At 47.8% G+C, this 24,167-nt stretch overlaps 4 protein-coding genes across 13 annotated transcripts in view; 2 read left to right on the forward strand and 2 right to left on the reverse strand.

Annotated features, from left to right (window-relative positions):
• Nucleotides 1–237: 237 nt before the first annotated feature.
• On the reverse strand, nucleotides 238–4,842 carry rab11a (RAB11a, member RAS oncogene family). Of its 2 annotated transcripts, none has more exons than XM_003969597.3 (5): nucleotides 4,676–4,842; nucleotides 3,605–3,800; nucleotides 3,206–3,399; nucleotides 2,845–2,925; nucleotides 238–2,245 (listed from the first exon to the last, which is right to left on the reverse strand). In XM_003969597.3, the coding sequence occupies exons 1-5, from the start codon at nucleotides 4,713–4,715 to the stop codon at nucleotides 2,109–2,111; spliced, it is 648 nt and encodes a 215-aa protein (XP_003969646.1). In that variant the 5' UTR covers nucleotides 4,716–4,842; the 3' UTR covers nucleotides 238–2,108. The 2 variants fall into 2 exon arrangements, with proteins under 2 accessions (XP_003969646.1, XP_029701736.1); XM_029845876.1 differs by lacking the exon at nucleotides 238–2,245 and adding an exon at nucleotides 2,286–2,559.
• A 62-nt stretch (nucleotides 4,843–4,904) lies between these two features.
• Nucleotides 4,905–8,467, reverse strand: sh2d7 (SH2 domain containing 7). The gene is made up of 7 exons (XM_029845872.1): nucleotides 8,183–8,467; nucleotides 7,895–8,107; nucleotides 7,564–7,653; nucleotides 7,329–7,494; nucleotides 6,785–7,012; nucleotides 5,928–6,512; nucleotides 4,905–5,858 (listed from the first exon to the last, which is right to left on the reverse strand). Exons 2-7 carry the CDS (start codon nucleotides 8,032–8,034, stop codon nucleotides 5,814–5,816), a joined length of 1,254 nt encoding a protein of 417 aa, XP_029701732.1. The 5' UTR covers nucleotides 8,035–8,107; nucleotides 8,183–8,467; the 3' UTR covers nucleotides 4,905–5,813.
• Nucleotides 8,468–8,613: 146 nt separating this feature from the next.
• Nucleotides 8,614–12,703, forward strand: dapk2a (death-associated protein kinase 2a). 2 transcript variants are annotated; one of them, XM_003969724.3, is made up of 9 exons: nucleotides 8,614–8,762; nucleotides 8,926–9,023; nucleotides 9,796–10,017; nucleotides 10,365–10,503; nucleotides 10,754–10,883; nucleotides 10,961–11,036; nucleotides 11,271–11,423; nucleotides 11,502–11,547; nucleotides 11,676–12,703. In XM_003969724.3, the coding sequence occupies exons 2-9, from the start codon at nucleotides 8,962–8,964 to the stop codon at nucleotides 12,327–12,329; spliced, it is 1,482 nt and encodes a 493-aa protein (XP_003969773.1). In that variant the 5' UTR covers nucleotides 8,614–8,762; nucleotides 8,926–8,961; the 3' UTR covers nucleotides 12,330–12,703. The 2 variants fall into 2 exon arrangements, with proteins under 2 accessions (XP_003969773.1, XP_029701731.1); XM_029845871.1 differs by lacking the exon at nucleotides 8,614–8,762 and adding an exon at nucleotides 8,774–8,859.
• A 466-nt stretch (nucleotides 12,704–13,169) lies between these two features.
• The window catches only part of herc1 (HECT and RLD domain containing E3 ubiquitin protein ligase family member 1), a 31,756-nt gene continuing 20,758 nt past the window's right edge, over nucleotides 13,170–24,167 (forward strand). For 6 of the 8 annotated variants that reach the window (XM_029845863.1, XM_029845868.1, XM_029845865.1 and 3 more), the window contains exons 1-23: nucleotides 13,170–13,462; nucleotides 14,861–15,834; nucleotides 16,190–16,285; nucleotides 16,481–16,675; nucleotides 17,067–17,378; nucleotides 17,575–17,671; nucleotides 18,157–18,300; nucleotides 18,389–18,516; nucleotides 18,646–18,790; nucleotides 19,160–19,331; nucleotides 19,746–19,880; nucleotides 20,019–20,184; nucleotides 20,425–20,550; nucleotides 20,666–20,887; nucleotides 21,082–21,234; nucleotides 21,492–21,624; nucleotides 21,832–22,023; nucleotides 22,290–22,514; nucleotides 22,593–22,766; nucleotides 22,836–22,950; nucleotides 23,222–23,342; nucleotides 23,411–23,582; nucleotides 23,763–24,075. In XM_029845863.1, coding sequence (XP_029701723.1) covers nucleotides 14,887–15,834; nucleotides 16,190–16,285; nucleotides 16,481–16,675; nucleotides 17,067–17,378; nucleotides 17,575–17,671; nucleotides 18,157–18,300; nucleotides 18,389–18,516; nucleotides 18,646–18,790; nucleotides 19,160–19,331; nucleotides 19,746–19,880; nucleotides 20,019–20,184; nucleotides 20,425–20,550; nucleotides 20,666–20,887; nucleotides 21,082–21,234; nucleotides 21,492–21,624; nucleotides 21,832–22,023; nucleotides 22,290–22,514; nucleotides 22,593–22,766; nucleotides 22,836–22,950; nucleotides 23,222–23,342; nucleotides 23,411–23,582; nucleotides 23,763–24,075 — 4,484 coding nt within the window. In that variant the 5' untranslated portion in view covers nucleotides 13,170–13,462; nucleotides 14,861–14,886. The remainder of the gene's footprint in view (nucleotides 13,463–14,860; nucleotides 15,835–16,189; nucleotides 16,286–16,480; nucleotides 16,676–17,066; nucleotides 17,379–17,574; nucleotides 17,672–18,156; nucleotides 18,301–18,388; nucleotides 18,517–18,645; nucleotides 18,791–19,159; nucleotides 19,332–19,745; nucleotides 19,881–20,018; nucleotides 20,185–20,424; nucleotides 20,551–20,665; nucleotides 20,888–21,081; nucleotides 21,235–21,491; nucleotides 21,625–21,831; nucleotides 22,024–22,289; nucleotides 22,515–22,592; nucleotides 22,767–22,835; nucleotides 22,951–23,221; nucleotides 23,343–23,410; nucleotides 23,583–23,762; nucleotides 24,076–24,167) is intronic. The other 2 variants (XM_029845867.1, XM_029845864.1) reach the window with 2 other exon arrangements.

Here is a 24,167-nt window from a genome sequence, read left to right on the forward strand (position 1 = left end):
ATTCCACCGCAGGTGACGTTTATCCATCACAATAATGCATTCTGCCGCATCTCCAGCAGAGGGCGACGCCGCTGCCTGAGCTTGTCTTACCCGAAGAAGACAAATCTAACTTTAGAACACTCAGCCCAGTTTCATCTTTCCGATTGGCTGCTTCCAGCCAATTAATTTTAATCCCGAGCAATAATCTGTATTTCTGACAAACATGTACACACACACAAAAAAACCCATAAACAAAAGTAAAGGTAAATGACCGGTGCGCTTTATTAAGATGAACTGATAACTTAAGATATTGACACAATTGTACAATTTATCAATCTGTACAAAACAAAGCGTTCATTTTCACCCCCTGCATCTCTCTAGATTAAGTTTCACTCTGACTGATTAAACTGGAATTACTCAGTTGTACATTTTAATAATGCAAATAAACAAGAAAAATCAAACCACAGGTTAAAAAAAAATCAAATAGAAAACTGAAGGTAAACAAAACAGGATCAAATAAAAATTAATTGGTTGCTGCCAGCGGGACAGTCGAGTCTAAAGACTCGGCTGACGCCGCCTGTTATAACAAACACCACTGGCACTTCCGGCCAGGCTCGCTGGGTCCAGAACCGCCACGCACATCAGCTTCAGGCATTGACTGTGACAGTAAACGCCACCGACCCATATGGAACCTGGGGAATTTCAACAGGAAATTGGCGTCTTCTGAGGGCTTTGTTGGACATAATGATGATGTCGGCTACGTAAGGCGACACGACGCGGCGCATTGTGAATCAGAGGCAGCTCGGTGTACATATGTTAAACGTAATGGGGCAATAGAAGAAAACTGAAGGAGGGAGAAGGTTACGGGTCGATGGCAGCTGTAGGCGGGTGGATGGAGGTCGAGGCGGCGTGGCGGCCTGAAGCTTAAAGGAACAATATGCCAGGAAACACTGATGGAAATCTGACAAATATTCCTGGAGCTTCACAACATCTCCACACGACTGAAAGGAACAGCCAAATCATGATTTTCCTCAATTTCTTTTGATCGCGAGCCGAACGTAAACTGTTCGGGCCTGAAGGAGTTGATTCAGCCGATTATGATTTGGATTTAAAGAAGGTGGCACCAACGTAACAAAAGAAACAAAAGAAAATCAACTTGGTGATCTGTGAAGAGGTCCCAGTTGTTGATTTACTACAAAACTCTAAAGCTAAACAAGAAAACACTTTACTAGATTAATAAATTTTAGTTCAGTGCAGCTTATGAAATCTAAACCTTTGATTCCTCTCAAGCTCCATGGTCACATGCTAATGCTAATATGCTAATCAAGCGTTGTAACTGTTTGCTGTAAGAATCTGCCTCCAGTGACTTTTGCTAGTTTCCTTCGTTGGTCCTGCGCTAACAGAAGCCGCTGTGCTAATTTCTGCATAGTTGGTAAAATTGTTGAACGGATACATAATGTCCAGCTAATGGGAAAAGTTTTCTCTTCACGCGGCACCTCACTGACACAACTGCATCTGAACATGTCAAGTAGAGACCAGAATACGTCACATGCAAGGCGGCGCCTTCTCTTGTGTCGCCAAGCTGCCGTCATGGTAACAAAGCCACGTTCTTGCACGCAACATTTCCTCTCAGCAAGAAGGCAAAACAGTTTCTAAGCATCACAAGTATTCACAGCGATCGCTCCAAACACCACAAAGGTTCGTAAAACAGCACATTGCACTAGAGGGGGCGGAGCCTAAAACAACAAAGGAGAACACTTCAGAATGTGCTTTCAATTCATATTTACCAATATTTATGATACAAGACAAAAGATCATAAAAAAACAGATCAAACAGACACATGAAGAAAAGAATCACATTCATAGTTTAAGACATTTGTGTGACGTCAGCGCAGCTCATGAAATCTAACGTGATGTGAAATGCCTGCAGAACAACAGGGGGGGGGTCACGCCATTTGGTGACTGGGATGTATTTACCTGGGGTGGGTAGTGAGGTGGATAAGAGTGGGGGGTCACCCGTCCACGCCACACAGAGGCAGTCTATTTTCTGAGGTTGGGTGGGCGGAGTCAGGGAGGTGAGCTGGAGCAGAAGGGGGGGGGGGGGGGCATAGCAGCAGGCTGGCGGTGGGGCTAGATGTTCTGACAGCACTGCATCTTTGGTTTGTTCTCGGTGGGCTGCACCTGGATGTTGACCACGTTGTTGCTAGGTGACATGTCACTCTCCTGGCGCTCTGACATCTGCTTCTGTGAGACGATGCGGTAGATTTCTGAGACAGGAAGTGGATTCAGTTCATGTCCAGGAGAGAAAACCTTACTAACATTTTTATACACGGGCACTTTTTTGCGGTCTGAAAAGCTTAAAACAGCCAGAAAGAGTGTCGCGCCTTTTGGCGGTTGCCATGGATACCGAGTCTGGAGAAGTGTTTTGGTGAAACAGTTGTGATCACGATGTTTTTATCCAAAAATAAGTAGAGAAGACATGTTTTCTTGTTCTACTCTCTAGGTTTTATTGATTCAACATTGATTCTGCTTAACTTTGCGTGTCCGGGATCCTTTTAAATCTGCTTTATGGCCCTTTAACCTGCAGTGAAGCAAAAACTATAGCCATAAAGCAATACATCCCATTAAGGCACAGGAGTGTGTTTACTGATCGTTAATTTGGGTAAAAGTTCTGATTGATCCCTCTACTCAGCTGTGATCATAAAGGTTGCTGCTCCTGAATGATACGCTGCTCAGAATCAGTGCATTACAAAGATGTGTTCTGTCTGTGTGAGGGTGTGTGAGTGTGTGCGTGTGTGTGAGTGTGTCTGAGTGTGTGTGTGAGCGTGTGTGTGAGTGTGTGAGCGTGTGTGTTGGGGGCACCGACCTGTCAGAATGGTCTGGAAGGCCGTTTCAACGTTTGTGGAATCCAGAGCCGACGTCTCCAGAAAAGATAAACCATTCTTTTCTGCAGGGTGGACATAAACAGCAGGTTTAAGCCAAACTAAAATCAGATCTTTTTAAATTTGAATTTGTAAGTTTATGGAACCAGCATGCCAACGTTGGCCTCTCAAATGAGCGCTGGAATTAAATGTAGACTGATAAACTGTCCTTTTTGTCATCAGTTTTCACAGCAACAGTTGTTCCCAGCGGATTCATAGATCCTCGTCAGCTCTGCTAATTAGCAGACGATTCATTCCTTTTCGTTAGATAAATACAAAAGAATAGCATGAAAACCAAATTCTCACCAGCAAAAGCTCTGGCCTCATCGGTGGGAACGGCCCGCAGGTGACGCAGATCACTCTTGTTGCCCACCAGCATGATGACAATGTTGCTGTCAGCGTGGTCCCTCAGCTCCTTCAGCCATCGCTCCACGTTCTCGTAGGTTAAATGTTTAGCGATGTCGTAGACCAGGAGAGCTCCGACGGCCCCGCGGTAGTACCTGCAGCCACGTCACCCACATGTCGTCAGAACCGTGTCGTTAAAATGCTAGAATCATGCAGCAACAATTCCAACACATTGTCGGACACATTTCTATTCGGAGAGAAGAGATTATAAAGCTGCATCTGGGATAGAAAGAGGCCTGCTGGGGTCCAAGAGCTCATCTGTGCTGAGTGCAGCTGTTTAGCCTGCGAGGCTTCACTCACGCTGATGTGATGGCTCGGTAGCGCTCCTGGCCAGCCGTGTCCCAGATCTGGGCTTTCACCGTCTTGCCATCCACCTGGATGCTGCGTGTGGCGAACTCGACGCCGATGGTGCTCTTACTCTCCAGGTTGAACTCATTTCGGGTGAAACGGGACAACAGGTTACTTTTTCCCACCCCCGAGTCGCCAATGAGGACCACTGAAATGCACATGACAGCCCTTTAGCTATGGGTGGACATTGTCCTTTTCTTTTATGGCCACACTCCTCCAGTTCCTGATACCTCCTGATCGTTAACACATTTAGGACCCCTCTGCTCCTATATAATCATCAACAACAGTTAGAACATATTTGTTAAAACAAGGACTGTTTCTTAAGGCAAATGACAGCAGTTAAATAGGTGATTACTCTTCCACCTTAAATTAATTATGTCATGTTGTGTCCAAGTGGAGATCACTACATTTGATTATAAAGGCACCTGTTAGTGATTTGGGGTGTATTAACCAATTTAAATATAAGTGCGTGGGTCAGCAACGGTGGACAACAGTTTCGTGACTTTTGAAGGGCGGGGGTTAAAAAAAAATTACCCTAAAAATGAATTTGACACAAGTGCGTTTAATGGTAGATGTTTTCAAATTCCATGGCTATGCAAGTTTTATTAAGCAGCTGTCTGATTAAAGGGAGAATGTAAATGTCCGGTGTCCATTTAAAAGAGTCGTCATAGCGCTCACATGTGATCGTGGTTAACGTTTAGGTGTGTCCGACGTCAGCCTGGTCCGCGCCCACTGACACAAGCTAACAGCAACTTACAGCTAACCAACAACAAAGACCTCGTCTTTATTAATAATGAATTTGACAACCTGACATCAATCTAATTCCGGTTTACAGAGTATAACGATCTGATGCCACACGAAGTGAATTATCTTGCTGACATTTCTTAGAAAATACAGCGAAAGGAAAGAGCACAAAGGTTGGCTAATGTAGCGGAGTCTGACAGTCAATCAGCTGGCCTGTTTAGCCTGTCGGCTAATAGAACTGCCGAGATTTGATAATACAGACCAAAAACTTTGTTTTACCTTTGAACAAGTAATCGTATTCGTCATCTCTAGTGCCCATCTTTCTACGAGAAAACCGTTATTTCAATATTTAACTTGACAAGGAGGGCGATCTTCTGTGTTTTACTCTTCCAACGGGAATCTGTTTGGAAGCACTACTTCCGTGATTCCTTCTTCTTCTTCTCTCTTGGAATTGCAATTGCATCAGGCAAGAATACCGACACCTGGTGGCCGAAAAATAATGGCACAATAATGACAGTACAGTGAGTTATCCGTATTTATTTAGGCAAAGAAAACTATTGCTACCAACTATATAAACAATTACAAACTTAATTAAAATTGTAAATCTCTTTTATAAGTGAGCCCTTCTGTTGGAGGTGCTGATTTTTTTGTTCTTTTCCGTGACCTCTTTATATAACTGTACTTATGAGAAAGATAGTTGATTCTAGTGTTTGGTTTCTGTGACAACACACTTAATATAAAGTATAATGAACAAACGGTGAGGAAAGAAACTCCAAAATAGCAGCAATAGAAATAGAATAGAATAATTTTTTTGATGGGAAACAAGGAAAGAAGGCTTGTTTGGAAATGAAGGAAGACAAATCTGGAGGAGAAAAGACGGTTAGAAGGACCGTTTGACAGGAAGTCTTCATAAGAGGATGATGAGATTGGGACAGTCTGCAGTTTAGGATGAAGGAAAGACTGGAAAGCAAAGTGGACTGGACTCAGCGGGTTGTACAATAATTGAGGCTCCGCCCACAGGATGACCTTCAAATCCACCCATAACTGGATCCCTGAAATTTCAGTCCATCTTCTGCATCCCTGGAGTTGACGTTATCATAAAAGTGATTCACTCTTGTCGACCAAGAGCTGTGGCACTTTCTGGATGATTTGTCAGAATTTGTCATTTTTTAAAAGATTTGATGACTAAATAGTAACTCGGCCCCACCCTTACTTGTAATTGCAGTAATCATAACAGCGAAGATAGAATAAATATATTACCTTTCTGTACTAAAATCAATCTACTAAACAGGCTACATGAATGGAACACACTCAGCAGCTTATCATTCATAGATAAAATAAGTTATACATTATTTTCTTAATTAAAAGTAAAATTACATTCTGTATTCATGTAACAAACTAGCTAAACTTCAAAAATTCATTTCTTCTTGGAATCGGGGAGGAAATTTAGCCATTTCAAGTTCTGCAAACAGAAGAAAAGACACATTTAGATGGACTGATGGTTCTGAGGCAATGTTCTTCTCTCACTTACGCTTTTGCTGGAGGTGGATTTCTTCTTGGTCTTCATCTCCTCCAGTGACTCGTAAGTGTTTCCTTGGACGGGCTCCTTTGGGATCGATTCGTACGGATTATCGATCCTTCTGGTGCTGGTTGACCTCTGAGGAACCTCAGAATATGTGACACTATCCTGCTGTACTGACCCCATCTCAGGTACCTCAGAGGCTTGGTAAAGCGGGTTGGATCTGAACATCTCTGCACCCTCGGTAGGATTTGACGCGGAGCCACTCAACTCTGGATCGTGGGGTGAGTAGGCGTGACAGCTGATCTTCATCAGTGGAGGCAGTGCGTGAGTTGGAGGACCGCTGGACTCATCATCAGCGATGTCGTACAGTCTCCCTGAAGATCTACTCTTGTTGTCGGCCTGCCTCTGCTCAAAGAACTCCATCCCTTCTGGATAAAGATCTTCAAGATTCCTTTGGTCAGAGTTTGTGGTTCCTCTCAGGCTCTCTGATCTTTTTGGATTGACCTGGGTCGCCTCTTGATCTGATGTAAAGGATGAGGATTCACTCAGCAAGATGTTGAGGGCAGTGCCTTTATTCAGTATTGAAGGAGATACCTAAAGGACAGGAAAAACACGCAACCCAGGTGTGTAACTTCATCTTCATTAGTGCCTCAACTGCTGGAAGACCTGCGTGGTGTTCTAGATGCACCAGTGGGTGCACTGGTTAAGTGACTGAGGCGTGATCACCTCAGGTAAGACTGTTTTTTTCAAACATGGAGATCAGCTATTCCATGGGCAGAAGAACCACCCAGAGCTAAAGATGAAAAGCACAGATGTCTCTGAAAGTTCCTGGTAAAAGTTTCCTTTACAGCAGTGGCCCATCTTACCCGTGCGAGGAAAACCGTGTCTAAGGACACGGCTCCTTTCAGCTTCCTGTTTTCACACTTTGGTGGCAGCGCCGGTGGCAGAATCAAATCATTCGTCTGCTCAGTTGGTGTTTTCTTGTCGGGCAGATCAGAGGGGCCGTGTTTCCGGTCCCAAAGATTTCGTAATGCGAGGACACTCACTTCAGACTTCCCACTGTTCACCACATCGTACAGTTCGCTCCCATTTTCCTGGAAATGCACAACAAATAAAAGCCGACGCAAAGGGTGCAACAGTTTTAGCAGGGTTTTGATTGTAATATTTGGCCTATTCAGGACTGTTCTGGGTCAAATCTTGAACTGGAGCAGTGTTGAACTTGAGTTGATGCATCTGATGCATCCGCAGAAACTCTTGAGATACACTTTAGCTGCACCACCTCGGTGGAGGTGCACGGTTGCTCCGGTTTGTTTGTACTTTGTGATTTACACTTTCACATTTAGGATTAGGGCACAGCACTTCCAGAGTGAGATCTAAGGCTGATCTAAAGATCTTAGGTAGGCTCCTCACCTGGAAACAGCTGGACGTCAGGTATTCTCTGAACGGCTGGATGGGGCTGACCTTGTAAAACTCTATCAGCTCCGTCAGACTGCCGTATGTTCGACAGTCACCCCTCATCTTGAATTGTCCCTGTTTGTTCACAGTGATGACAAAATGGCGGCACCTCTCGTGGCCCCTTCCAAAGAAAATCCCAATCAGTAAAGAGTAAAGAAGCTTCTGATTAGTGTTGACAGAATGGCCTCACTTATAGGACAGGATGTATCCAATGGTTTTATCGCTGAGACGGACAAGGAAGCAGCCCAGCGCTTTATCTCTCAACAGATCTTCAGTGTCCCTGATGGACGCAGCCAGACACAAGTATTTTTAGAGATTTGGGGGTTAATGTTTAGACACATTGACGCTGGGGTCACATATGTGCAGTTGTGGTCAACATCAGTTCTTTTTCCATCAAATATGAAGTTTAAAGGTGTAAAATTATGTCTGCTTTCATTGTCTAACAAAAGGAAACAACCATGTCACAAACTGTTCCCTGTCATTGTTATTTCGGTCAACTGCACAGAAAAGAACTTGCTTACTTTCTTGCAGCAAAGCCTTGGAACCAGTCGGGGAAGTTTCCGTTGTCGAGGATTTGTGACTCCTGCGTGTCGGTGAACCATCTCATCACCAGTTCTTTCAGGCCTCCCTCGGAAGCCTCCATGTTGAAGTCAACGCTCATGACCTTTTCCTTCCTCAGTGTTTAACCGGAGACTGACAGAGCCGTCTCAGCGCGCCGGCTGTTTGCGAGTGTTCTGAAAGGAAGCTGGCACATCTCATTTGACTGTGACAGATGTTCATCTCCCTCGTATGAACGGTGAGGTTGTTACCTGACACATCCACCTTTCATCATGCTGCAGGTTCATTTTCATATGTGTGTTCCTGGTCCCAGATTCAACATTAATGGCTCCAATTCAACTTTATTTGTTGTGTTATTCTTTTTGTTATTTCAGTTTCTAAAACAGTTTTCTGACAATCACAATGCGTTTCCTCACCTCTAGAAGCCACCAAATCTAACAAAATTAGACAGGTTTGACGCAGAAACAGATTAAACTAAATTCACCTGAACTCAAACAATGTTGATGCTTTTATGAGGATATGGGATTTTATGTTGAACTATAAATTTACCAGCTGAAATTTGACCTTAGTCAGTTTAGCGCACCATTTGAAAATGTACCAGTTCAAATGTAACAGCGGTCTGAAGATTATTGAATTATGAAATCATTCGTAAATAAAACCCTCACTATAAACATCTCCGAGCGCGAGGACAACAGGTGTCACGTTACCGGGCACGAGCCGAACAGGTGGTCGAGCCAGCCGACAGGCGGTTCGCGCGCGCACGGAAACACGACGCGGCTGAACTTCATGAAAAACATGGCGAGGAACTCATTTACCTTCATATTTACACAGGTACGTTAAACTTAAGACGTTTTAGAAGAAGCGCCCGAGTTGGGATGATTAAATGTTCCATCGGAACCAAGTTTACTCGCCTAAAGCGATTTTTAAAGTTGGTTCTTTAATGTTCATTCAAGATTTAGTAAAACAATATACCAATATGGCTCTTTTCTTTCAGCTGAAGATGAAAAGTGTTCGGAACAGTTAAACAGTCATGGATTTATTCAAACAGCAGAAAGTTGAGGATTTCTACGACATTGGCGAGGAGCTGGGAAGGTGAGTTTCTAAAAAAGAATATAAGAACACATTTCACTGAGCGATCATTGCACCAAATAATCTGTGTCTGTCAATAAAAGTAACTCTAAACCAGAAAAATGAAGTCGATGTGTAATTGAAATTCAATTCTGCGTTTCAATATTCCACAGTTTGTCCAAACATTATCCATAATCGGTGTTATATATGTATTTAAACATCGGATCTGCGGCTAAACTACAGAGTAACTGCGGCTAAAATGATTAACTACAGATTTGTTGTTTAGAAATTCAACAGGCAAATCTTTTTTTAGGGGTTTAAATAAGTTTTTGCATTTAAAGTGGGAGGATTTCTGAGTGGAGGCATCTGTTGTTCCTGTCCTGCAGCTTTTTAAAGGACTCATCTATCTTTAGCCCTGGTTGTGCTGTCTGCACATCTCACTGAGGAAGAGGAGTGAGGAAGAGGAGTGTTAGTTTACCCCTATTCTTCAGAATCGGCTAAAAGAGACGCGGCTGCGCTGTTGACTAATATATAAAAGTGTTTGTCAGCAGTGAAAGTAGTTTTTAACCACAGCTGGTAACAAACATCAGCTTGGTTTTCAACTTAAATGACTGTTCATGTGTGAATATAAAGAAATATCTACATTAAATCAAATCCCATCTCAGTTATTGTTCTGAAGGGAAATGCGACATTTCCTCTGTGGAAGATTTGTGAACCAGATCTATTTTTCTAAATATATAAACCACTTGGGCCTCCACGTCTTCCTGAACATCCCTTCACACCCCCTCTGTCTCAGTGGACAGTTCGCCATCGTAAAGCGATGTCGGGAGAAGAGCACCGGCGGCCAGTTCGCCGCAAAGTTCATCAAGAAGCGCCAGAGCACAGCCAGCTCGCGCGGGGTGAGGCGGGAGGAGATCGAGCGCGAGGTGGACATCCTGCGGCAGATCCGGCACCCCAACATCGTGACGCTCCACGACGCCTATGAGAACCGCACCGACGTGGTTCTCATCCTGGAGCTGTGAGTGACAGTTGAGAACGTTGCTGAGCTCCATGAAACAAATACAGGTGGTGGACTTTAGAACTTAAACTGGTTCTTTCCTAAGAACTGGGTTAACAGAAGAAAGTGGACGGTCATTTAAGATAGACGCGCTAGCCACATAAGCTAGCTAACAATGACAAAATGCATGAATCTTCCCTCTGTGTGTTCAACCACACCTACTCTGAACCTCTCCTACTATACTAGCTATACTATACTAGCTATACTATACTAGCTACTAGCTACTATACTGCACTACAGGCTGAGGGTGGTTTCATTTATTGTAGTGGTAGCCTCGTTCACCCAGGTTGACTCTCACTCTCTGGTAGCGTCTCTGGCGGTGAGCTCTTTGACTTTCTGGCCCAGAAGGAGTCTCTGAGTGAGGAAGAGGCCACTCAGTTCATCAAGCAAATCCTGGAGGGCGTCAACTACCTCCACGCCAGAAAGATCGCTCACTTTGACCTCAAGGTTTGTCTGCATTAGAACACTTGCTGCCACCACCGTGACGCTAATACAGATGACTTCAAGTTGTTGAGACTTTTGCTGTTGTGGTGCGTTTAGACTGGACGCTTGTACACATCAGAATACAAGAACATATTCAGTTTTTACCGCTCTCACCTGTCATCATGGAGTAAATCAAGGCCACACTGTTAATTAAAGATTCTTATTGGGAGTAATCATTACAGAACTATCTCTCAGTAAACGTCTGCGTCTGCAGCCTGAAAACATCATGATGCTGGACAAGAACGTCCCGCTGCCCAGAATCAAACTCATCGACTTCGGCTTGGCCCACGAGATCGAAGCAGGCGTGGAGTTCAAGAACATCTTCGGAACGCCCGAGTTTGTCGGTGAGTTGATCTGATTTAAACGTCTGTGAACACACGAAGGTGCTGACGTGGCCGTTTCCTCTGGTTTCTCTTTGAAGCGCCTGAGATCGTCAACTATGAGCCTCTGGGCCTGGAGGCGGACATGTGGAGCATCGGGGTCATCACCTACATCCTGCAAGTCACCTCAAACCATAGAAATACGAGCAGCTACAGCACACAACGCTGGTTCGGTCATCGTGACAGAAATGAGCTCAATAGACAGTAGAAGGTTTCCCACTCTCCAGGGATTCATATACACACAGAGCAGATCCAGTCAAACCCATATCCCGCTCAGGGTTTCACGGAAAGGTTTCCAGTACCAGCAGCCGTTCATGTCTCGGCCGTGCTGACAAGTGTGTTTGGTTCCAGGCTGAGCGGGGCTTCGCCCTTCCTGGGGGAGACCAAACGCGACACCCTGAAGAACATCTCCACCATAAACTACGAGTTTGATGAGGAGTTCTTCTGTCACACCAGCCAGCTCGCCAAGAAGTTCATCAGCCAGCTGTTGGAGAAGGACAAGAGGTGAGCGGGGACAAGGGTGAGGGAGGAACGCAGGTTTATGGCAGGAAGAGACGTGAAGAGATGTTGTCCCTCTGACAGGAAACGACTGACCATCCAAGATGCTCTGAACCACCCGTGGATCAAGGTAAAGACGCTGTTGGACTCCACGTCCATCCATCCTGCTGGTCTCTGGGCGGTCGGGTGTCTAGTTTATCTGATTCAAATCAACAAGATGTTGGGAGATGTTTGACTGCTCGCTGTTCTCTCCTGAAGTCCAACGAGCACAAGGAGGAAAATAGGGTCGTGGACGTGAAGAAACGGGAGCGGCGCCAGCTGAAGACCAAACGTCTGAAGGAGTACACCATCAAGTCCCACTCCAGCATGCCCCCCAACAACACCTACGTCAACTTTGAGCGCTTTGCTCAGGTGGTGGAGGACATCGAGCAGATGGAGGGCTCCTTCGTGAGCCTGGCAGCAGCCCACGACTCCCTGCAGGAGGACGTCGACGCCATGGCCTCCGTTTATAACGAGAAGGAGGCCTGGTACAAGGAGGAGAGCGAGGGCGTGCGTCACGAGCTCTCGCAGATCCGCTACGAGTTCCGCAAGGTGGAGGCGTTGAAGCGCAGCCTGCAGGACGACGTGCAGGCCTTCAGCTCCGGCCTCGCCGCCATCGCCGGCCGCTACCAGGAGAGACAGAAGCACCTCGAGCTGCTGCAGGCGGAGCTCAGCCGTGAGCTGAAGTGGGTGCAGGAGGTGATGAGTTCGTGTCCCGTGGACGGAGGCGGCGGCGGTTACGGCTGCGCCTTCTCAACGGCGTTGAACAACGACGTGAACGAAGCCCTGACGGAGCTGCTGAACCGCTCCCGCGGAGGGGATCTGCTCCCAGGGATCAACCTGGAGTTTGACATTGAAACCAATAAACGGTAATGGAAATGTCCCGAGTGATCTCTTGAACCCAAAACCACTGTTCTGCTGTTGTTAGTGGCGCTCGTGTTCGCAGATAAAATGGGGAGAATTAGCAACCACTGTCTCCAAAATGAGATTAGATCCGTTCGCAGTGAAAACGTTGGTCATGAGTCCACGATCCAGCCATTGTGTGCCAGGTGACGTTTACGTAAGCGGCCTTACGCAAGACGGGGCTCGAACGCAGCGACCGGAGCATTAGAGGAGTCTGCTGAGCGTGTTTGTGCTCCGACAGCCGCGTCTGTTCGACTTCAAATTACTTCGGAACGGCTTTTTGTGGAGCCGCAAAAACAAACGCTCTGCTTATGTAAAAATAAAATGGATTAAAATTCTGTCACAATGAGCTCTTCATTATTATACAGAGGCAATTTACCCCAGTATAACCAGTCCCTTTACCCCCCCCCCCCCCCCCCCCATCACCAGTCCAGCCATCTACTGCCCTCTCTGTCCCAGTACTGTAACTGGGAATACTGGTTTCACTCAGTTCTATTACATTCTCCTCAGATAAAATGAGTTAGAAAATAGGTGACAACAAAAGCCACGTGATGCCCCCCCCCCCCCCCCCCCCCCATTCTGTGTGGAGGACTGGTTGTACTGGGACAGATAAACGGGTGGCTTGCACGGGGTCAGTGTTGTTTGCGTTGTGATTACTTGGTGCTTCTGTTTATTTACTGGTCGTTACTGGATGTTTGCGACCTCGGTGACCTCCTGCTGGAACAGGCGGCCGCGGACGCTCTCTCCGCCCTGCGCCTCTTTGTCTCAGTGGGCGTGTTCATCAGCCTGGAGGAGCCGCTCCGTTGGCGTGGCGTGAACACGCACGCAGGCAGACCGTGCGTGAGGCGTTCACGCAGACAGGCGCAGAGACAGACAGGTCCGATCGCCACCGCCCTGGACTGGGGCTCGGTGAGGGGTAGGGCGGCACACTGGACCTGAGCTCAGCGGAGAAGGTACGAGCGCAGGCATGAACACGCACGCACCCGTCTCCGTCGTCAAAGCGCGTGCGAACGGACCGAAGCGTTAAGGTTTTGGGGCTGAACAACAGCCCGGTCCCGGTGCCACAACAGCCCGGAGAAGAGGAAGCCTTTTGACAGCTGCTGGTAAGAGATTTGAACTCCGGCTAACGTTGCAAAGTGGAGCTAGCGGCTAGCCCCCGAGCGCTGTGATACAGCAGATAAGCCCACATACCAGAAGCGTTGATGCCGTGAAAGCGTAGTATTTATAGCGCTTCGCACGCAGGTTTAAACGCACGGCTTCGTTTATTAACCCATCTCTGAGGCGCGTCCGACCCGTGCTGCCTTCTGGCTTCATTTACACCTCACTAAGGGGGTGCCAGCGAAGAAAGTTATCTAGCATTACCTAACGTAAACATTAGCGCCAGCTGACTAATCGTGGTTTTTAACTTGAACACAGACCGACTGCAGTTGTGACATGCATAGCTTCCGTTAGCCACCGGGGCTAGCGAGGTGACCGGGAACGGCACCACTTTAATGCCGTGCCCTAGATGCGTGTCGGTGGTTTGGCTGATTGCGGTATCCACGTTAGCTTCTGCTAAATCTGTGTTCCAGCCCGAAAACAAGCAAAGGAGTCGCACGTCATCCGTCGGTGTTCAGGTAGATGCTAGCAGAGCAGCTAAACACCTCCGTTTAACCTATATTAGCCTGGGCCGGTTTCAGTGGTGGCCAGTTAGCTAGCTGCTGCAAACTTGTAATCACGCTGGTGCACGGTGGACAATGACCCTCACCTCTATCTGGGAGAGCCGTGAACAAACACTGGTAGACGGTTGGGTGCAGCCTCAACCCGCTTCCACCGACGGTTTCACTTCTGCTCAGATTGTTGAGCAGTGGATGGATTTATGGTCTTGTTTGTTGTCTCAGTCAATTATTTAGAAAGACCAGTTAAACACTGGAGCTGCAGGGATGTTGAAAGAACGCGAGGTAACTGATGGAGTGCCGCAACAACCGTGATTACGTTGTGAGTCATCTCGGTGGGTTTGCTGCTGAAGCAGAAGGACCTTGGTTCGGTCCCAGGAGCTCAGACCGCTCACTCATACAGGTGGAGATAATGGGAGAGAAGATCCTGCAGCCAGTTGAGGAGGAAGACGAGCGCGAACAGGACTGGTGTCCTCAGCAATGGAAATGGTCGTTTCTGTTATTAGGACGTGAGAAGTGTGTCCAGAATCCACCTTTTTAGATGTCAGGAATGAGGACTTTAGCATGACTGAGCAATTTGAGCGTTGCTCCTCCAGACAATGAAGCTGATTTCACGTTTCAGACAAGTGCGCGTCAGTGAGTCACGCAGGAGAGGAGCTGCAGGCCGCCGCATTCGCCTTTCTTGCATTTACACGAAAATGGCGAATCGGTGGAAAAAAAGTCTGGGTCTTTGTGTTGAACAGATGGTCCACCGTCAGATTTGCCGTTTCATTGGTCTCATTTTCTCCGTTCATTTCATCCTCAGATAAGGAAATGTGCGTCCCTCTGCTCTCCTGTCTGTTTCAGGACTGATGGCGCCAGAGTGACATGCGATGGCTTTAATGATCCCACCAGTGAAGCTCAAGTGGCTGGAGCACCTCAACAGCTCATGGATCACCGAGGACAGCGAGTCCATAGCCACGCGGGAGGGCGTGTCGGTGCTCTACTCCAAGCTGCTGACCAACAAGGAGGCTGTTCTGCTTCCTCAGCAGGTTCTGTGTCTGAAGGGCCCCCAGCTCCCAGACTTTGAGCGGGAGTCGCTCTCCAGCGATGAGCAGGAGCACTACCTGGATGCTTTGCTCGGGAGCCAGCTGGCCCTGGCCAAGATGGTCTGCTCCGACTCCCCCTTCGCCGCGGCGCTGCGCAAACGCGTGCTGGTGCTCCAGCGCATCTTCTACGCGCTGTCCAACAAGTACCACGACCAGGGGAAGGTCAAGCAGCAGCAGCACTCCCCCGAGAACAACGCGGGGTTGGCGGACATGCACTCTGTCAGCGAGCGGCCACGGTCCAGCACCGACGCCCTCATAGAGATGGGCGTTCGGACGGGCCTCAGCCTGCTTTTCGCTCTGCTGCGTCAGAGCTGGATGATGCCTCCACCTCCCAGCCCGGGCGGATATCCTGCTGCCAACATGAACCTGTGTAACGACGTCATCCACACCGCCATCGACGTGGTCAACTCGCTGCCTCCGCTCTCTCTGGCCAACGAGAGCAAAATCCCGCCCATGGGTCTGGACTGCCTGGCCCAGGTCACCACCTTCCTGAAGGGTGTGACCATGCCCAACTCCGGGGCGGATATTTTAGGGCGCCGCCTGGCTTCGGAGCTGCTGCTGGGGCTGGCCTCTCAGAGGGGCTCCCTGCGGTACCTGCTGGAGTGGATCGAGATGGCGCTGGCAGCGTCGGCCGTGGTGAGCACCATGGTGGAGAACAAGGCTCTGAACCAGGAGGGTCTCATCGGCTTCGACTGTTTCATGAGCATCCTCATGCAGATGCGACGCTCTCTGGTAGGTCGGCGCCTGTCGGAGGCTTCAGCCATCAATGCCTTAAACGTTGGCCTCCAACCACTTTTTTCCCTTTTCTTCTTAAAAACTGGTGTTTTTAAAGGGTTCAGGTCAACAAACACCGGAGCGGATCGGCTGTGTTCGCTGTAAACAACATCTAACAACAGATTCCTCGCCTGTCTTTGAGTCATTAAAACAATACTGATACGTGTGGACACAGATGATGGGTGCTTGTGATTATTTATGAACGTAAAGAACACAAGCGGCGCTCTTAATTACAGTCTCGGTGTTTGAGCACATGTTTGTCGTTGTTGGTGGCTCTTCAGACGCTGACAGGGTTCTTCCGCCTGTTCTTCAGGGTTCCTCTGCAGATCGCAGCCAATGGCGAGAGCCCACGCGGAGCGCAGAAGGCCTCTGCTCGCTGTACGAGGCCGCGCTTTGTCTTTTTGAAGAGGTGAGAATCAAACCCAGACACCTCACCGACCTCGGGTCGGTTTTCTGCTCCATTTGGCTGATCCTTGAGGTCTGGGCTGCTCTTCAGAACAGAACCATCCGCAGCCTCTTTCCTGCGCTACATCGGCCTGTTGCCTGGTGACTGCAAATGACTGTCGGTTCCATCGTGACCCTCTGAAATCTTCTGCTGCTCCAGGTTTGCAGGATGGCCTCTGACTACTCCCGCACCTGCGTCAGTCCTGACAGCATCCAGACAGGCGAGGCGCCGGTGGTCTCTGAGACGTGTGAGGTGTACGTGTGGGGCAGCAACAGCAGCCACCAGCTGGTGGAGGGGACGCAGGAGAAGATCCTGCAGCCAAAGCTCGCCGCTACCTTCGCCGATGCTCAGACAGTAAGAAGAATTAGACACGTTGACGATATTATGGAGACCCGGCGGGATTCTTTTAATGCACTCTAATTCCTGCTGGTCATACTGAGCTCATCATGAATCCAAAACTCTGAGTAGAGATATTTCCAAGTCGCAGTGCGAAGATGGATCATGTGGAGCCTTTTAGTTCCTGGAAGTCAGTCGTAGTCAGCAGAGTGACCTCAGTTATAACAGATATAGATTTATCTTTATGACTGCAGCTTGGGTGTGGCCTGGTGCTAAAGGGGTCCACTACCCCCGGCTGGCCCTGATTAGAACTCAGCCACACTTTACAGGAAATCATCAGCCAAACAGGGAAAGAATGAGGGGGAAAAAAACAAACTTTTCCCCGTCTTGATGTCTTCTGTCTCCATAGATCGAGGCGGGTCAGTACTGCACTTTCGTCATCTCCTCTGATGGTTCTGTTCGGGCCTGCGGTAAAGGCAGCTACGGCCGTCTGGGGCTCGGAGACTCGAACAATCAGTCCACATTAAAGAAGCTGACCTTCGAGCCGCACCGGGCCATAAAGAAGGTGTCTTCGTCCAAAGGCTCTGACGGCCACACGCTGGCCTTTACGACGGAGGGTGAGGTGTTCAGCTGGGGTGACGGTGATTATGGCAAACTGGGTCACGGGAACAGCTCGACACAGAAATACCCTAAACTTATCCAGGGGCCACTGCAGGGGAAGGTATGGTTTCACCTGACACTCGGATTCTTATCCGCACCCTCACGTCACACGGTGGAATTTAGAGCACAAACCGTAACGCTAAATAATCAGGAGCAAACCTGCTGCTGCATCATAGCCATTATCTGCTGAACACGCAAAGGTTTCCTTAAGCGTCCAGTTTTAAAGGACTTAATGGGACCGATCTTCGTCTTGCCAGGTGGTGGTCTGTGTGTCGGCTGGCTACAGACACAGTGCTGCAGTCAGCGAAGATGGAGAGCTCTACACGTGGGGAGAAGGAGACTTTGGGCGATTAGGTAAACTGCTACTATTCCGCTCGTCTTTCTGCAGCACTTGTGTACTTTTGGTGATCTTGAATCCATATAATTATGAAATATGGCTGCAGCTTTAATGCAGTTTAATGCATCTGTAATTGGATGAGGTGAGGAGGATGTTTGTTTCAAGCAAAAATGACTTATCTTTGCTAACAGTAGCGTTAGCTTAAATTCTGGCGTGTTCGAGCTCGTCATCGATGAGTGTGCGTGTGTAAATGTTTTCACTCATATATACAGTGCAGCCTGCGCATCCACAGACAGATAATACCAATTGCCTAATAAATTAAAACCCGGTCATATAAGAATGTCAATAAACAATACAGTCAGCTGTTGCTGGGTTAAATGAGCTGTAGAGCTTTGTGGCATAAATATCTAAATCCAGAGAAAAAATTCAAATTGATTAAAAAGGGTTAAATACATTTTTTGACAGGAGAGGAAAGAAGCTTTATCTCTGTTTGTGATGGCAGGTCATGGTGACAGCAACAGCCGAAACATCCCAACTCTGGTTAAAGACATTAGCAACGTTGGCGAAGTGTCGTGTGGAAGCTCCCACACGATCGCGCTGTCTAAGGATGGACGCACTGTGTGGTCCTTTGGAGGAGGTGACAATGGTGCGTTATCCTATTTAAGGGTTAATGACCCATTTTTTTCCCCCCACGTTGGGCTCAAAATAACGGCGGAAAACATGTTGTCTTGCAGGAAAACTCGGTCATGGCGACACTAATCGAGTGTACAAGCCAAAAGTGGTTGAGGCCCTGCAGGGGATGTTCATCCGGAAAGTGTGTGCGGGAAGTCAGTCGTCTCTGTCCTTAACCTCCACCGGACAGGTGGGGCTGTGCACCTGCGTTGTTGAGCAACACATTTCCAATGTCTAACCTCAGTTCTGCTGTCAGGGCCTCTGACTGTAAGAATCAAAGGGAATAAAATTCATCTGAAAATGCTGCCTCTGCTTTTAGGTTTATGCCTGGGGCTGCGGCGCTTGTCTGGGCTGCGGTTCTTCTGAAGCCACAGCGCTCAGACCCAAACTCATCGAGGAGCTGGCCACCACCCGGGTCGTGGACATCTCCATCGGGGACAGTCACTGTCTGGCCCTGTCACACGGTATGTAGTCACTCCCTTTTGCTCTGTCACCCACTCAGCTTCAGTGCTCAGCTGCTGGAAGTTCAGGGTTAAAATTTCCCTCCCATGGTTTCTTCTGAACCAGCAAATCCAGATTTACCAGAGGAAATTCACGGTAGGGTTATTTGTGACTGTGTGCGGAACCTCAGTGAGAAAAACTGAGCTTTGCTCATTAGGTTTTAGTAGTAAATCTGATCACATTCTGCAAACATAAAAATCTTTATTGCCATATCAGTGGTGTTTAAACTCCTTTGGGTCTGCAGTCAAGATTAGAGTCGTCTGTGACTGGGAACAAGGTCTGGATCTTCGACACCATGTCTCATGTCCTTTTCTGTTCAAACCACTGTGTAGACAATGAAGTGTACGCCTGGGGCAACAACTCCATGGGTCAGTGCGGTCAGGGCAACTCCACGGGTCCAATCACCAAACCAAAGAAAGTCGTCGGCCTGGACGGAGTGGCCATCCAGCAGATATCTGCTGGCACGTCTCACAGCCTGGCGTGGACAGCCTTGCCCAGGGACAGGTGACATTTCCAGATATTTAAGCAGACGGACAGAACTGTGCACAACGCTGTGCTCAGGCCCACTAATGATGACTTGCAGTTTCTGTGAACGATGTTTTTTTCTTCCAGTGTTAGTTGCAAATTGATTAACGCATTGAAAAATAATTAGTTCCTGTCTTACTTAACAATAGTCTATCTGTTTCAGCTGGAAAAATGTGAGTCATTGTGGAGCCCAAGAGGCAACTTGAGGAGCTTTTAGAGATTAACATTAATCTGTATGGATTCTTTCTCTTTCTTGAGAAGGCTGTATCTCAAGAAAATGTATTTGTTTCAAGGAGACTGTTGGTATTTAAAGTGTAAAGCTTTTGTGTTGCTGGCTCAAACCCGAGGACGGGCGTCACTGTAGTGGTTGACACTCTCCTGCCTGCTCTCTAGGCAGGTGGTGGCCTGGCACCGGCCTTACTGCGTCGATCTGGAAGAAAGCACCTTCTCACACTTGCGCTCTTTTCTCGAGCGCTACTGTGACGGAATAAACAGTGATGTTCCCCCCTTGCCCTTCCCCTCATCTAGGTAAACCCTGAATTTGCTTCGTAAATGATCTTGAACATTTGCTGCATCCATCCACCTTAAGATTATTATTAACTTTGATCTTAAGACACCAGAAAATTTGGATTCCATCTGACTTTAATCACATCTTCTTATTTTCAGGGAACACCACAATTTCCTCAAGTTGTGTCTCCGTCTTTTGTCCAATCATCTGGCTCTGGCGCTGGCCGGGGGCGTGGCCACGAGCATCTTGGGTCGACAGGCCCGACCCCTGAGGAATCTGCTGTTCAGACTGATGGACTCATCTGTGCCAGACGAGATTCAGGAGGTAGGGACCCCAGTCATCGCTCTCGTAGAACTCACAAATATTTGTTAAGATATTACCTGGTGGACAAATTAGTTTAGCAAAAGAATTGTTTATGAGCTAGCATTTAGCATTGATTAAAATGTCCCAAATACAAAGTAAATGTTACGTTGAGAGCATTATAATCATATACGACTGCTTCGTTCAAACGGTGAATCTACATGAGAGTGTGTGATATGACGGCGGTGTGTGTCTTTCCATCAGGTGGTGATTGAGACCCTCTCTGTCGGGGCAACCATGCTGCTGCCTCCTCTCAGAGAGCGGATGGAGCTTCTGCACTCGCTGCTGCCTCAGGGTCCCGACAGATGGGAGAGTCTCTCTAAAGGACAGGTACCTGAACTCAACACAATATTTCCAGCTAATGAATAAAAGTTTGGTGAAATTGATTTTTATTTATTTTTTGTTACCGTTTTTGTGTGTGTGTGTGTCTGTCTTTCTCTCACAGAGGATGCAGCTGGACATTATCCTGACTAGTCTGCAGGACCACACCCATGTAGCTTCCCTGCTGGGTTACAGCTCACCTACCGACGGGCCCGAGACACTCTCCTCTGGACCGGGCTTCACGGCCTCACCAGACCCCGCATATGGCATCATGGCAGACCACCCTGACACCCACCTGGCGGAGATCCTAATGAAGACCCTGCTCCGGAATTTAGGGTTTTATACAGTGAGAAAAGAGTTAATTTTCAGTATTGATACAGCAGATGTTCTGACAGGTCCAGAAGTGTAGCACGACCATGAACCATGCTGCTCTGTTCCTTCTGGCTGTCTGAGAACACACACCGACTCATAATTTGGTGCTTTCTGTTGTTCAGCTTGTAATGAAAGCTCATTGTGAACGTCCGCGACTGTGCTGTGCAGGATCAGGCCTTTGGCGAGCTGGAGAAGAACAGCGATAAGCTGCAGCGGGGAACATCGTCATCTGACAGCAGCCAGCCTGCTCACCTCCACCAGCTGCTGTGCTCCCTCCAGAAACAGCTGTTGGCTTACTGTCACATCAACTCCGTCACTGAGGTAGACGCCTGTCAGTGCTGGCAAATTTCAGCATCGGTCATCTGTGACATCTTTGACACTGGTTCCTACATGGTTCAGTTTGAATAAAAATGCCAAATACCACAAATTAGTTTCGATATACAGCCAATAACTACATGTATATCTAACCTGGCAGAAAATTACCGGTACATACGTTGCATAAATAGTGAAGAATGCATTCTTACTTATATAATACGTATGATGATAAGTTTTAAATCTCAAAATCTGTTTTTTTGCAGAATTCCAGTAGCGTTGCTTTACTCCACAAACATCTGCAGCTGCTGTTGCCTCACGCCACCGACATCTTCTCACGCTCGGCAACGCTGATAAAGGAGAGTTCATGGAACGGCAATATACAAGAGAAGCTACAGGGTGAGGATGAGTGATTCTGTCCTGCAGATGTCCATGATCACGTCAAGCTAATTCCAGGCTGTGTTACAGTTTCACTGAGGTTCTTTTCTTCCATCACAGCTTGAGAATGACCACACTTGATGTCTTCCTCATCAGAATCTCTGAATGTAATTTAGCGCTTCACAATTCACAATTTCTATCCCGACTTTTCTGCTTTCTTGTTTCCAGATGTGATCTACGTGTCGGCAGCTGGGAGCATGCTGTGTCAAATCATTAACTCACTGCTGCTGCTGCCAGTGTCGGTAGCGAGGCCTCTTCTGAGCCACCTGCTGGACCTGCTGCCTCCTCTTGACCGCCTCAACAGGCTGCTGCCGGCTGCCAGCCCTCTGGAGGACCAGGAGCTGCAGTGGCCTCTTCACGGTGAGCAATAAACCTGTCCACAACATGAACGTCACTATAATGTACAAAAAAAAAAAAATACTTCAAGTAATTTATCCCTTTATTAATTAAGGTTATCTACCAAATAACTCAGATACTGAAATAATTAGGATGTTAAAACACATGTGTTGACACAGCTCAGGTAAATATGTACAGGCGGGATGATCAGTGTCATGGTAACAGTTTTGTCACACAATCAGATTTTGTAGAGCAACAGTTTTTAAAAAGGGCCCCTTTTTGTTCCTCAGGTGCTTCAGACTTCGCTGAGCCAGCATCAGGGATGTCACTGCCTCAGCCGGTGCTGTCCTGGGTGTGGCTCGTTGATCTGGAGAGGACTGTGGCTCTGCTGGTTGGCCGGTGCCTCGGCGGGATGCTGCAGGGAGCTCCGACCTCGCTCGAGGAACAGGACACGGCGTACTGGCTGAAAACGCCACTGTTCAGTAACGGCTTGGAGATGGAGATTCCACAGCTGGGTAGGAAGTTCACAAATACAGGGGTTGGAATTCTTTGATCTTTTGTTGATCTGGTGATGTTTTTGTGTCGTCCTTCAGACACCAGCATCAGCTCTTTACTGGAGGCGGCGCTGTCTGGTAATGAAGAGCAGAAGCCCTTTGAGTGCACGCTGCATCCTGACATGAGCGTCTTGGTGGATTTGGCTCTGGGTTCCTCTAAAGAACCTGTGAACAGCCTCTGGATCAACATGCAGGACTACGCCATCAGCAAAGGTCCGCTATGAGAAACCTTTTCCCTCATCTTACAATGGAGGCCTGGGTACTGACTGTTTTCTGTTGCAGACTGGGACAATGCGTCCCTCAGCAACGAGACTCTCCTGGACACTGTGTCCAGGTTTGTGTTTGCAGCCTTACTGAAGCACACGGGTCTGTTGGGTCAAGGCTGTGGCGAGGGCAGGTACTGTAGCTCCATCAATAGCTCCCTTTACATGCACACTGTAGTACTGCATGTTTCATTTTGCACCCAATAATTTTAGCATGTGAGAAGTTACACTGCAGACTGGCTGCTGGATCTGAACATTTCTCTTTTAAATTTCTGACTGAATTGTTTTGAGGTGGTACATGTAGTGGCTTCTGTATTTATCTCAATGAGCAGGACCAGGTTCAAGTTGTGAAGCTGCATATTTGCAACCTTGAGTAAAGACGCCTTTTTTGATATCACCCATCAGGTACCAACCATCAAAATCTCTTGCTGAAGTTTATCGGAGTGTTTATAAAGTACGAAATCGCCTGCTGGCCTGTAAGAATATGGATTTCATCCAGACAAGATCATCTTCCCGTGAGAGGAGGGTGAGTCAACAGGATTATGCAGCGAGTTGATGAGTGACTTTGACAATAACTGGAGGTCATTGGTTCAGATTTCAGACAATCAAGATTCTCTGGAGATGGACCCGCAGGAGCACTCGGTCACGCGCACCATCGACGAGGAAGCTGAGCTGGAGGAGAGAGCCGACCGGGAAAGAGAGGAAGGTCACCAGGACCAAGATGACGAAGAAGAGGACAGAGATCACGAAGTCATGACAGCTGGAAGTGAGTGCACCTGCCTGCCGGTTTTAGGAATTTGATTTTAGCGTGCTGCTAATTGTTAGCAATGTGATTTGAGTGGATTTTTGTGTTTGTATTAAATGTTTGAAGAGTTTTCTAACCCGGCATCGTGTGTGTGTCTGTGCCTGTGTCTGTGCCTGTGTCTGTGTGTGTTTGACGATACAGAAATCTTTCAATGTTTCCTCTCAGCGAGGGAGGTGGCACGCAGCCGGGACAGAGAGCGGTCCAGCAGCAGTGCCCCTGGCGCCCGAGGTGGAGAAGAGGACGCCATGTTGGCGCAGGAGGGGAGGAGGGGCAGCGCAGCGCTCCCTGAAGGCCAGGATCTGTATACCGCGGCTTGTAACTCTGTGATCCATCGCTGTGCTCTTCTGCTGTTGGGTGTCAGCCCAGTGCTGGGCGAGCTCTCCGAACAGAACCAAGAGGAGGGTCAGACCCAGTCTGCCACAGGGACACAGGAGTGCCTGAGCTTTATGACCAGGTCAGATGGTAGAAGTTAATGCATAACATGATAATTTAATCTTCATTTTAACATTTTTGAGCTAATGAAAGATTTAGGGTGGCTGAATACAT

This window comes from Takifugu rubripes, chromosome 13 (assembly GCF_901000725.2).
Source record: "Takifugu rubripes chromosome 13, fTakRub1.2, whole genome shotgun sequence".
Classification (NCBI taxonomy): domain Eukaryota; kingdom Metazoa; phylum Chordata; class Actinopteri; order Tetraodontiformes; family Tetraodontidae; genus Takifugu; species Takifugu rubripes.